General features: G+C 44.9%; 1 protein-coding gene across 3 annotated transcripts in view; it reads left to right on the plus strand.

The window, feature by feature from the left end:
• Positions 1-13,583, plus strand: part of Sptbn1 (spectrin beta, non-erythrocytic 1) — a 164,847-nt gene that overhangs the window by 69,469 nt on the left and 81,795 nt on the right. The window contains exon 1 of one of the 3 annotated variants that reach the window (XM_050123879.1): positions 2,109-2,642. The exons of 1 other annotated variant lie outside the window; for it this stretch is intronic. In XM_050123879.1, coding sequence (XP_049979836.1) covers positions 2,534-2,642 — 109 coding nt within the window. In that variant the 5' untranslated portion in view covers positions 2,109-2,533. Of the gene's footprint in view, positions 1-2,108; positions 2,643-13,583 lie in introns of those variants that run through there. One more of the 3 variants, XM_050123878.1, reaches the window with a different exon arrangement.

Consider the following 13,583-nt stretch of genomic DNA (forward strand, 5'->3'; position numbering starts at 1 on the left):
TTGTCCAGCAACTCTCTGGGTTATTTTGAATCCTCTGAAAAATAATGGGGGAGCCTTGCATATTTGCAGTGCTATAAACGCAGCCCAACCGATAGTGGAGAAGTCACGTCTCTGGCTGTCCTCGACTTTGTCCCAGCTGCTGACCGCCCAGAGGCGGTCAGGTGGGCCTGCAGAGTTGTGTCCCATGCTCGCTTGGCACCATCCCACCAAATGGATATTGCTGTGGGGTTACTGAACCCTTCTTCGGCCTCAACACCTTTCTCCCTGGTACTTAGGTCCATTCACTCTTTGTGGTTTAGCTCAGCTATTAGGATTGGGCGTGACTATACCACGCCTCGACTTTCCATTACACTGCATGTAACCTGGCTAATTAGAAAGCTCACTTAATGGACTTCCCCATACCAGAGAGCCTATGAGGATGATAACTGAGTGTGGACTCACAAGTTCTTCCTAAGTGGGTTAAAATTTAAAAAAAAAAAAAAAAAAAAAAAAAAAATGTTATTAGCGGGCAGATCACTTTGTAACCTCGTTTTCGGTGCTGTAGCTGGACAGAGAGTGACTCTTCATATCGTTGGCATATTTAACAGTGAAGTAGGGCCCCTTGAAATAAAGACCCCCCCCTTGAAATAATCCCCATTGTACTTTGTAGTCTTGATGCGATGGGAGAGAGAATAAGAGGTGAGCTTCGAAAACTACATACATCCAGCTCTTGTGGCTTAATAGAGACAGGTTTTGTTTCTCAGTATTAACAGCTGAGATTGAGAGTCCAAGGTTTCTTATAAGAGCATGGGGTAATGAGGAAGCTTACTGTCTCCAAAGTTAGGCTTTGAGAATCTTAGACCAAGAGTGCCTTCCCAAACCTGGCATTTTGCTGTCTTGTCTAGTTCAATTTTACTGACAGAAACAGGAGGGCTTTAGAATGTTCTTCATCTTGAATGTAAAAATGTCTTTCGGTTGGACCTGCCTTGGGAGCCAAAAGTTGACAATGTGATTATTAAAAACACAATTCTGTTGCTAAAAGAAGCTGGGACTGCTGAGAAGTGGGTGATTTAGCAGGCTTTGCCATTCTCTCTGACCCTGGTCAGGGTGCATCATCTTGTGAACTAAAGCGAGGTTCGGGCTACCTCTTCGATGCACACTGGTGTCCTTTAGGAAGGAAGTTTTGAATTAGGATCTTGCAGTGTAGTGCTGAATGGCCTGACATTTATGTGCAGTCCAGGTTAGCTTAACCCGAGCATCAGTGCGCTGAAAATTACCTCGTGCTGTGATTGCTACCGGGTTTCAAGCTGGAAACGCCAAGTTTAACTGCCAGTTGTGAGGGGAAAAGTGGGAAGAGGATAGAGCCAGTTATTTCCTGCCGATACATTTTGATCACGTTATTTTCTGCCTAGGATTTCTTTTTGGTAGACGTGGTTGAGAGAAGCAGCTAGGAAGAACCAAAAGTTTAGAGGTGTCGGTAAACAAATCAAAGTTCGATTTAAAGGCGATTGCTGTTCTTTTCCACAGGAATGTAAAGTTCTCAGGGTAGGGGATTCTGGGAGGTGTTTACCTGTGTACCTTCCTCCCACAATGCTTTGCACCGCGGTGCCCTGCTAAACCTCCCTTGCATAGAGTTACAAACAGGGCTCATCACCTCGGAAATGTAACGCAGTAATGGCAGCTTGTCTGCGGAGGAGAGTCTCCGGCGGGCCCAGCTCTCGTTTCTGCGGGCTGTACCCTGCAGAGTGCCCAGACTGACTTTGTTTGACTTACGGTGGCGCCTAGCTGGGCCGCACTCGCGGTCGGCGCCCGCGCCGTGGCTGCCGGCGCCCAGGTGCACAGCGGCTGGGGCTGCGGAGCTCCGACCCGCCTCTGGGCCCTGCACCCTTTTTCAAACGATAGTAATCGCGGACTTTTCCGTTAGGCGGGGCCTCTCAACAAAACGCTGTAATTCCAGCAGCTTTGTGGGGCCTGGCCGCACGGGTCTGGGTCTGCAGGGTCGGCCTGCGTGCGCCCTCCGTGCTATTCGGCCTGCGTTTCCTCCACATTGCTGTTATGCTAATCAGGTGACATCACCGCGCAGCTCACCGCAGCTCCCGATTAAATTACAAACCGGCAGCGGGCGGGCAGGCAGGCGGCGGGAGGTGTGCGCTGCTCTGCGAGCAGGAGTGCAGCGTGCTTAGGGTTGGCCATATTTAAAATATTTTCCAGTAGGATCGTGCCTCCTTCCTTCTTTCCCTTCTTCCTGCTCCCGCCTCCCTACCGGGAAATTTATTTCTAGCTTCCAGGCAAGGGCTACACAAGGAAGGAAATCCATAGGGGATTAGATGTTGGGGTGGTAACTCGACCGGTCTAAGGTGGACTCTGCAGCCAACTTTCTATCAGATCACGCTGCACCCATTTCCGACCGACCGGAATGCGACTGGCTTGAGGTCCAGCCCTTTCTCCTGGGCGGGAGCGGAGCCGCGGAAGCTGCTTGGAGTTGGATGGGGGTAGGAGGGGGGCCGGAGCGGATTCCTACTGTGCAGCCGGCCTGGACGATAGGTCAGGCATAATGGAATTGCAGAGAACGTCCAGCATCTCCGGGCCGCTGTCGCCGGCCTACACCGGACAGGTGCCTTACAACTACAACCAACTGGAAGGGAGGTTCAAACAACTCCAAGGTAAGTCCTCTCTGCCAAAGGCCCGGCCTGCTTGGGGGTGTTCGGAAGGGATCCTGGTGCTTTCGGAAGCTTTATTTCTGCCATATGGTTGTGACCCCAGTGGAGATATCAGGCACACAGCCTCAGGTTGGCTGTGAGAACCCCATTGAGGCGGTAAAGGAAGCAGTTGCTCACACCACTCCAGACTCTAGAATAGCCAGCCACCATTTGGAGTCTTCCTCTCCAATCCCTTTTGGTTCTAGGCTCTAGTTGTCAGGTATCTCACCTTCAGTTGCGCGCGCGCGCGCGCGCGCGCACACACACACACACACACACGCAGAAACACACACCCTTCGGATTTTAGGAGATTAATGTTAATAGATTCATTAGTATGTATTTGGCTCCAGCCCACCTCTTTAACTCCCTACCCCCAGTCTCTTACCTCCGGGAGCACTTAAAGGTGTAAAGTGCACTGCCCCAGACCCAGTCCACTAGAACAATAGCAGAGGGGAAGAGGGAGTGGTCTTTTTGTTCTTAAGTCTTAGGTAAATTACAGTTTTAGTTCCGAAGCCTAATTTTAACTCTTGACATATTGTATTGGGGAAGAGCTTTCCCATCAGTTTGGTGGGCTGTGTAATTTATAATAAAAGCCACTTACTGTTATTCCAGGGCTATGGGTTTGTGACTCGGATCAATTACAGGTACTTTCTGTGCCAGACTCCAAAGATTGAATACATCCAGTATTGTACTGTACACGTTTTTATGGAGACCCGGATAATGGCAGCGTAATAAGCGCGCTGTGTTTCTGCCTGGATAGCCCTGGGCTGGCTCTGACCAGCCAGCAGGCCTTGGTCAGCAACTCAGCCTATATGTGAGGGGGAAAAAAAAAGGTTTGTAGCTAAAAACAGAGCTTGTGCTTGGAAGCCTTTAGTGTCATGTAATGGGCAGGAATAGCTCTAGGACGGTAAAGAATATTAGGAGACTGTATGTTTCTGATTTTAACTCTGTGACCTCAGTGTGGTTCCTTCCAGAATGTAAGGAAGCAAGCAATTTGGCCCTAGTTTGTTGGGAAGGGTGGTACATTTCATTCATTGGTTTGCTTGTCTCCTGAAGTAGTTGACAGCATTGGTTTTTGTTGTTGTTGTTTTCTTTTAATGAGGCAGAACCGGGTGTAATTTTAAACATTTGCTAGATGGTATTCCTTCAGCAGTCACCTAAGAGATAGGTAGATCGTTAATGGTAAGGAATCAAGTAAGTCTTTGGTTGCAACTCCTTGAATCTTTGAAGGTGGAATTTTCTTCTTTTGAAAACTTAGGTGAGGGAGCTTGCAAGCAGTGAAATAGAAAACATTCATTTTCTAGATTCTTTAGGAGCCCTGTTCGGGTGTACTTCTAGAATCTGAGGAGCCCAGAATGCTTCCTTTTCCCTCCGGCCTGGGCCCAGGAGAAGCTCCTGTGAGATTCAGTCTGAAACCCTTCGTTAGTCTCTAGCCTGTCCATGTTATGTAGTTTCAGGAGAAAACTTCCAGCCCTGGAAAATATAAGAAAGATAGTGCTGGGTGGAAGGCTCTCCCAGACCCACCCTGAACAAAAGGCTGTTATTCTAAAAGGGTTAAGTGTGGTTGTAAACTGCTCACCCAGCAGGGTGGGGCTTGCTCACAGGAAGTGTCTTAACTGTCCTCTCTGGACAAGGAAACAGTTTTTTTAAAAAAAATTACACAAATGCCCTGGATATTTTGGTCCACGTGTTTTTTCCTCAAGGAAATCTCATAAAAAGTGGTGAACATTAAGTTGGGTGGTAAATACATAATTTTTTTTAGAAATGACCTTTGTCCCCTGCTTTTGCTCCGGATAACTTTATTTTTAAGTACTGTGGTTTTGAGTTGCATAAGTTTAGTGCTGGTATTTCTACAACAGAAAACCACCTGTGTTGAGGAACCGAGAGGGTGAATTAACTTTCAAACAGGGTGGGTCACAGGATCGCTAACTTCTGACGGCAGCCTAGTGAGGAATAAAAGAGATTGTGGTTTAATCCTTCGGAGGATGTTGATAAAAAACCTTTCTTTGCTCTCAGCCCCTAGTGTGGTGGTCTAATATTTGTAGTTCTTGTAGACATTATTTATGATAACGTAGATTCTCTGTGCTGATGTAGGAGTCTGTCTTACTCCTGGTGTGACCTTAGTTCTTGCCATCCAGTGTATGTATGGTATGTTTTGGTGATGGTGTGTTGTTTCTTTTCACGCTTTCTGTAGAATTTATATATTTAGCATCAGTGGCTGGGGAGTGCTTTCATTTCGTGGAAGTATGTTTTGGCTCTATTTTTTGCTGGATGCGGTTGATTGGGGTTTGCTCCGCCAGCAGCGGTCTGATATAAGAGGAATCTGGTCTGTTGAGATAACGTAGTGTGTAGAGATTTATGGGCCTGTGAATAAGTGTGGGGGAAAAACATCTCATTGGTCTCAGGAATGACACGGACAGATACTGGTTTTGTTTTGCTGGTTTGTTTGTTTGTTTGTTTTTATAATGGCATAAGAGAGGTTAGGGTCTTCAACCCCTGACCTCTAACCTTAGCCTCCAGTGCGCAGCTTTCTTTAATTTTTCTACCTGCTGAATTAAATGACCACTTTCTTCAGGTCAATCAGTGTCTTATAAAATTGTATTTGTTTTGTTGTTGTTTTCTAGGTAAGGGAGGAATGTTGAAATAATTGAATTCAGCTCCAATGCTTAGAAAACTAGTTAACAGAAAAGTTCACGATACCTTTCCTCCAGTTTCCCGTCGGCCAGCGTTAGTCCTCGTGGGAGAATACTCTCCTGCAGTGCTCTCATGTGCTTATTGTAGGAGAAAAATTACAGACGCGTAAGCATGGCTCTCAGGGATTCCTGTAAATGGCCTTGTCTAGAGCCTTTCACCCTGGAGCACTGCTCCCTTGGCTGTGGCAATGAGAGTGTAGCAAAGGCAGGATCTAGATGAAATAAGCTTGTTGTCTTCTTTGACCTTACTCTCTCTGGTCGGCACCTTTCTGGAGAAGTGCTTTCTGGAGCTTCGAGGAGTTTGCCCTAGAAGGGCTTGCAGTGTGAAGAAGGAGAATGGTGAACTTCAGACCACAGGAGTTCATTTCTATGTTCATTATATGCTGAGAGTTGCTTTTCAATTTCGTGCGTGTTTGTGTGTGAGTGAGTGTGCCCTTGGAGGTGAGAAGAGAGCATCAGATTCCCTGGAGGTCAAATTACAGGTTGTAGTCGCCCACCCAGTAACAGGTGGGAACTGAACTCCAGTCCTCGGAAAAAGTAGCAAGCAGTCTAGCCATTCGGCTGTCTTCCCAGTCTCTTAAATCTAAAAAGTAATTTGATTACTTATGCTGGATGTGTGTGATACATGGATGAAGGTCATAGGATTGCTCTTGGGAGCGGCACATGTCCTTCAGCCTATACCTGCACCCTGAGCTCTGAACTCACTTCAGCCCTGCTCAGCAAGTTCCTTTACCTGCTGAGTTGTTTGGCCATCCCTTAATTCCCTGTCTCTATGGCTGAGCCACCATTGTCGAGATTGGGATTTATACAATCCACAGTGGTCTCAAACTCACTGTGTAACTGAGTCTGACCTTAAATTTCTCATCGTGTTTGACTTTTCAAATGTTGGGATTACAGGCGTCCACCACCATGCCTGACTATTTTAATTTCTTAGCTCTTAGAGAAAGAAAAGTAATGATCATAAAGAATATTTATCTACCTATTTGTCTATTTCTTTATTTTTCAAGGCATGGTTTCTCTGTGTGTTCCTAGCTGACCTGGAACTCTGTCTGGACTAGATTCGCCTTGAACTCAGAGATCCTTCTGCCTGTCCCCCGTGCCAGGATTAAAGGCGTGTGGCAGCACCACCACCACAGAGCAGAGAAGAATATTTACTCACAAGTTTTTAGTAAAGCTTTCGGTTTGCTGTATGACTTAAAATATTTGCTTTACCTCATTTTATTAGCCTCAGGGAAAGAAAATTTTTTTAGTCTAGATTTGCTTGCTGGGAAGATAGTCTACACTAAGTTTTTCAAGAGAAATGTTCGATATTTCCTATTATAATGTGAACAGGATTGGTGACGTGATTTTTTTTTTAGATTTATTTTCTGTATGAATGTTTTACCTGCATGTGTGCATATACAGCACGGTGCCTCAGGTCCTCAGATATCAGAAGAGAGTGTCGGATCCCCTGGACCTGGACTTAAAGGTAGCTGTGAGCTTCCTATAGTGGATAGGGGCTAAATCTGGTCCCCTGCAAGAGCAGCAAGTGCTCTGGACCTCTGAGCCAACTTTCCAGGCCCAAATATTTGTTGTTTGTTTATTAGTTTTTTGAGGCAGGGTGTCTCTGTGAAGCCTTGCTCAAACTCAATAGAGATCCGCCTGCCTCTGCCTCCTTTGTGCTGGGATTAAAGGTGTGCGCCACCACTGCCCGGCAAGTGTGTTTTTCTTGTATGTGTGTAAATACGCATGGCCCACGTGTATGGAATACCCGTGGAAGCAAGAGAGGGTGTTAGATCCGCTGGAACCAGAGTTACAGACGGTTAAAGCCGGATGAGTGCTGGTACCCGAACCTGATCCTTTCTCTACTGAAGCAGTAAGCCACCTCCAGCAGCAAATAATTTTATTTTATTTTATTTTTTTTGGAGGAGGGTTGGGGTAGGATTTATATGAGAACATTTTAGGGATGTTATGAAGCTTGATATATTCTTTCTGTGGGGCGGACAACTTTGTGGGGCAAATCATCGAATCAAATTAAACCTTTCACCAGTTTCTTCTCAGAATTAAGCCCTAATAGATTTGTAACTCCACCCTGTTTTTGAATGATGTGCTTTATGTAATTATTGTCATAGCACTTAACTTTAATATGTATCATCATGCTTAATAGAGTTTTTTAGAGTACTCAGCGTGAGAGCTACTTAGTAAATTCCAAATAAACGTACATTTCCTTAGTACAAGTAATCCTGTGGGGGCAGATATTCACTTGTTCTTTATAAAGACAGAAGCGATTGTTTTTAGCTAGTCAGAATGAGGCTAGCTCTCCAGAATTCAGGTTTTCGACTCCAAATTTGACAACCCTCCTATAGTACCACCAGTGTATGGGCTAAGTGTGAGTTGTTAGTGTGTACAAAGAGCTGCTCCGATTCCAGTTGAGGTTATCAAGGTCCTGAAGTGCAGTGTTTAGGCAGGCTGCTGACGGGATCCCTTGAGTCCAGTTATGCAGCAAAGCAAGGTGCTGGGTGTCTTCAGGGCAAAGTGCAGCAAGGAGACCGTGTGCTTCTGCTTTATGGAAAGCTGGGGAAGGTCTGGAAGACTGTTCCACACTGCTGCCTCTTGTCATGCCCGTGCCTCAGAAGGTCTGCTCTCAGCTCAGGTGCTGCTTTGTCTCTTCATGGCTTTCCACAGCGCCCCACACTTTCCTCAAAGTCAGGCCTAGGAAGTAAGAGCTGGCTCCGCAGAAACAGGATTTGATTTCATTAGAACGTACATCAAAGTATCATTCCCCTCCTGTGCCTGGTGCTCCATTCTGCAGAACCCTGTAACCTGACCTTTTTTCCTCCCTTCGGACCCTCCACTTAGTTCCTTTCACTGGGGATCACCTCCTGAGCCAGGTCCTTACTTAGAGGTTTAGTTCAGGTACACTGGCTTTCCTCACAGAGAATGAAAGTCAAAACCCCTGTTAGGTTTCCCTCCCCTAAATTGTAAACTCGCAGCATGTGGTCACTCCGCTGTGATTTGCACAGGTTGCCTTGCAGCTTCAGTGCAGTTAGTTCCCTCAGTTTCCCACCTCAAGGAGCTGGAGATCAAGCTGGCTCTCCCCCAGTCTCTCCCTTCACACAGAGGACCACTGAGTACCTGCTCTGAGCATGGACCACCTTGTTCGAAGAGATGCGGACCCTCAATCAATAGTAACAACATGTCTTGGGAACTTGCTAGAAATAGAAATTCTCAAGTTCTAAGCTTTGTAAAGCTGGAACTCTGGCGCTTCCCAACAGTAAGTGTTTTTAACTAACTTGCCAGGTGCTCTCTGCGCCTGCCTCTGTTCAAATGCAGGCATTCAAATCCGATTTCCTACTGAGAAATGAAAACTTGGGGGCGGGGGATATATTTAGAAGGAAATTGTATAATAAGGGAAAGGGCATTTAGCTAGTCAGGAGTGAGTTCTATCTTGCTGTATTTAAGGAAGCCACTTAACTGCGAGCCTGCTTCACTCCATCTTCCATATGGGGTCAGTTACCCCGTTCTTCTGCTGAGTGAGCTCAAGATAATAGGATGTCTAGGCTCTGAGGGTGACTCGGCCAGGCACTGCTTAAACTCTATGTTCCCAACACATAGCCTATTAGATTTAACCTCAGGAACAAAAATCCTAGCAACTTGGAAAGGTGGTAGGTAGAACCTGGCCACAACCCTGCCCTGATTGATGTCTGAAGATCTGGGCTTAGCTCCTTCTTAAAGTAGCTTCCAGGCTTTACTTTACCAGGGTGGTGTGGACAAGTGCCACCCTCTCCCAAGTTTCCCCAGAAATGTGCAGGTGCTATCAGCAGCACAAAGCTTGCCATTGTCTTCACTGTTGTATTTCCCTTTAAAGAAAATTTAAGCTACACGGAAATCCTGTCCCCCCCCCCCCCAAAAAAAAAAGAAACAAAAAAGTGCAAACAGACTGTGAGAATTCCAGCGTTGGCTGGAGAGATGGCTCCATGATTAAGAGCACTGGACGCTCTTCAGATGGTCCTGGTTCAGTCCCCAGCACCCACAGGGCAGCTTGCCACGACTCTCCGTAACTCCAGTTCCAGGGGATCTGGTGCCAGTGCACGTAACATGAAATAAAAGTTAAATAAAAAAGTCAGTGTTCTCCAGGGTTGTTAAGGTTTTAGCTTTCTGTGCTGGAAAATGATGCAGATCACAGCTTTCTCTTTGCAGCTGGAGGTTCGTCATGCTTGAATTCCACTGCATCAACCCAGACAGATGTAAGAAGCCAGCAGGTCTCAGAGTTTGCTACTGTTCTCCTTCCATGACTACTTCATGAGTGACTCTGAGGTCCAGCCATAAAAATAAATAAATAAATAAAATAAAAGTCAAAAGTTGTGAAAACTAATAAGGGCATTCTAAATAAGCATGTTTCTAATCCTTGCCAGGTCAGTTTAATTAAAAAAATTTTGCAGTTCTAAACCATTTAATGAGTGCACAGAACTTGCCACTTGAAGCTTACTAGTAGGTCAGGCTGGGGCACTTTAAGTAGAAGCAAGAAGAATCCTAGTCAGGGAAGAAGTAGAATAAAGCTGACTTTAAAATGCAGCACTTGGTTTCTGGGTTCTTATTGTGAACATGATTGCTGGTGGCCTGCTTTACTCTGAGCTGTGGTCTTCTGTTTGGAAAATGTGTGGGTAAGGCACAGCCTGAGCTGACCAACAGATCTGTCTGTACTCTGGCTCCTAGAGTGTGGAGGGAGAAAGAGAGAGAGACGGAGGAGTGTTGAGCACCCGCACCACATTGGGTTTTGTTTGTCTTAAATATAAAGGTAATTTCAGTCCTTGTTTTGAAAAGTCAATAGAGGAGGCAGGCAGCCAGTCGACATTGCATTTTTTGGATGCCGCATCTAGAAACTGTGCAGCTTCTTTGAAGTTTGGACTCCGAGGCTCTTGGAACCTTGGAGAACCTTGCTGTGGGACTCTGTAAATGATTTCCAATTGCTAGAACTGCAGCCGCTCAGGCTCACCCCAGACTTGCTGGCTCAGAACCCCTTAACAAGATCCTCAGGAGGTTTTTATGCACTTTCAAGCTTCTGAAGAAACAGTCTTGGAAATGGTCCTCCTGGACCAGAGGGTGGTAAAACCCTGGAAAGGGTATGATCGCCGAGTTTGAAGTTTTTTTTTTTTTCTTCACATATAGTTAATGTTGTACACAGTTTTGTTTGCTTAGCTATATTGTTTAACTACAAAAGATTACAAAAGTGATCTGACCAAATGTGTACTAGTTAAAGTTCAATATTTCTTTAGGAGATTAAAGGATTTTTTATAAACTTAATTTTTATTTATTTATTTTGAGGTAGCTGGCTTGGTAGGATAGAACTCACTTTGTAGGCCAGGCTGGCCTCAAACTTAAAAAGATCTGCCTGCCTGCCTCTGTCACCTAAGTGTTGGGATTAAAGACATGCTTGACCACACAAGGACAAAATAAAGGATTAAAAAAAAAAAAAGATTGGGTAGCTGTTAGCTTTGTAAGTCATAGCAGAGTTTGACTGGAAATTTTAAACTTTTTAATTCTGAAGTTAGAGAAATTGGTGAGGTTTTTTTAAAAAAAACTTACCCCTTGGTATTAGTGAAGAATTACAGAATTACTCTGGGACTGGAGAGATGACTCAGCAGTTGAAAGTACTCGTTGCTCTTGTATCGAACCTGCTTTGAGTTCCTAGCTCCCACATGGTGGCCCACAGCTGTCTACCCTCAGTTTCAGGGGAATATGATGTCCACTTAGGAGCTCCTCAGGTACTTGGCATGCATCTGCTACTCATACATAGATGTAGGCAAAACATTTATACACATAATATAAAAGAGAAGTAAAAAAATTATTCTGGGCCAGAATTGTCTAAATTCTTTCAAAAATTTTATATGGTGTTCAATGAAATGGACTCAAGCCTTAACTGCTTCTTAAAGATTTGTCGTTATGTGTGTGACTGTTTTGCTTGTGTGCATGTATGTGTGCCACATGTGTGCCTGTTGGAGCCCTTGGAACTATGGGTGGTTGTCAGCCACCATGTGGGTGCTGGCAATTGAACCTGGGTACTCTGCTAGACCCACAAGTTTTTTTATTGTTGTTTTGGCTTTTTTCTTTATTTAATGTGCTGTGGTGTTTTGCCTGCTTGTATGTCTGTGCGAGGGTGTAAGATCTTGGAGTTACAGACAGTTGTTATCTGCCATGTGGGTGCTGAGAATTTGAACCCAGGTCCTGAAAGAGCAGTCAGTACTCTTAATGACTGAGCCATCTCTCCAACCCCAGCAAGTATTTTTAACTGTTGAACTCTCTCCAGCTCTAGACTATTTTTTAATTAATCAGAAATATTCCTTGTGTTGTACAGTGATTCTTGTTTGCATCCTATCCTTGTATAGTGATTTTATATTTATTTAATGTTGCTGCTCTTACAGTTGGTTAAACTATGTACAGTTTTCTTGCATACCAGACTTATCTAGTGGTACCTTCAGGTTTTGTAGTTAGTGTGTTTGAAATATATTAAGTATATATTTTATTTGTTAGGTGCTTATTTTTTAGAAAGGGGCTGGAAAGGTTAAGTTACTCAAAGTGTTGACTGACACCTCTCTGGACCCTCCCTAATGGGAGGGCATAGCAACAGCCATTAGGAAGTGACTAAGTTACTCAGGTGGTGGTTCTCTCTCTCTCTCTCTCTCTCTCTCTCTCTCTCTCTCTCTCTCTCTCTCTCTCTCTCTCTCTGTGTGTGTGTGTGTATGCCGCACTATGCATATGGAGGTCATAAGACAACTTACAGAGTGAGTTATTCGTTATTCTACTGTATAAGGGGAATTGAAATCCAGCGGTTGGGCCTGTGGCAGGTGCTGAGTGATCTGCCCAGCCCAGCTGATGGTTTTTCAAAAGCATTATTGAGGGTGATTAAAGGACAGAGTTAAATTTCTAGTCGCTCCTTTGTGTTCTCCTAGCGTGTTTAACATAAACATTATCAGTGTTACTGTGTTCTCAAAACAAATGGAAGTGAAAGAACAGTTACGTGACATTCGAAAGTGCAGCAAATTTAACTCTCCATAGTCTTCATAGGACATGCATATTGTAATCAAATTAATTTAGTGTGTCTTTTTTACATTTTACTTCACATTCTATCTCAAGCTCTTCGCGCGATTATTTCTGTGAATCCTGGCAGGTGTTTTCAGCTTGTCTTTGTAAACCTGAATGTGAACTACACTTCGCAGTCTCTGAATGTGTCCTGAACTAGGGTAGGAATAAGAGGCGAGCTGTACTAATGAGATTGCTGTAAGCATCAGATGAGCTTCTGTGCAGAAACTGAGTTGTGTGGTCCTTGATGTAAGTGCTCAGCACAGGTGCTGGCTACATGATCAAGGAGGACTGGCAGCCAGTGCCTCGCCGTCTAGCCCACCCCACCCCACCCCTGCAGCCCCTTCTGGGTGTGGTTTCCTTCAGTGTGTTAGGAGGGTGTTCAGCCTGCCTGGAAATGCACTCAGCTGAAACGTGCTCTTTTTATTTAGTTAAGAACATAAGGCTCATGAGCCTCTTAGGCCAGTTGGCTTCTGATGTAGATTGAAGGTCACCATGGTGATTCCTCCCAAATTCATAAAAAGCACCTGAAGCAGCTACTGCCAGAGCCAGGAAACATCCAGTCCCAGCTCTCGCTCTCTTTGCTGGAGGTCACTCGTGTGTCCAAACTAATGCTGTGGTCCCTCCACAGAGACACTGCCGTTCCTTCACGACGTTAGTCTCTCTTCCAACTGTTTGCAGGGCTTGGAGGCAGAGGCTCGTCTATATTTGGTTTCACAAAAGCCTTGTGGAAGATCTGGCCTTATTGTCCCTTTCCAATGTGAAATGATTCAAATGGAAAGTGAGTTTGAGGAGCATGCACCAAGGCTCACAGTTCCTGAAGTATGTGAGGAAACCATGAGCAGTCTAAAGGCTCTGTTCTTCTCTGATGGAAAGACACAGAAAATGTCTTTATTTGAGGTCATTTACAATGGAATTTTGTAGCTAGATACTGTTCAAACAAAAACCAGTTTCAAGGATGTTATGTGTATTTAACCTGAAGTCCTTGTACAAACCGTAGACAGTTGGTGTTACAGCCAAGATGGTAGATGACCAAACAATCTGGTAAAAGAAATGTGGCACCACCTTTTTAAAAATTAGTTTTCTCTTTTAAGGAAGGGTAACTTGAAGACAGTGGTTCTCAACCTTCCTGATGCCACGACCCTTTGATACA

Source organism: Alexandromys fortis, unplaced genomic scaffold, assembly GCF_014885135.2.
Source record: "Alexandromys fortis isolate MF-2015 unplaced genomic scaffold, M_Fortis_MF-2015_v1.1 scaffold_210, whole genome shotgun sequence".
NCBI classification, from domain to species: domain Eukaryota; kingdom Metazoa; phylum Chordata; class Mammalia; order Rodentia; family Cricetidae; genus Alexandromys; species Alexandromys fortis.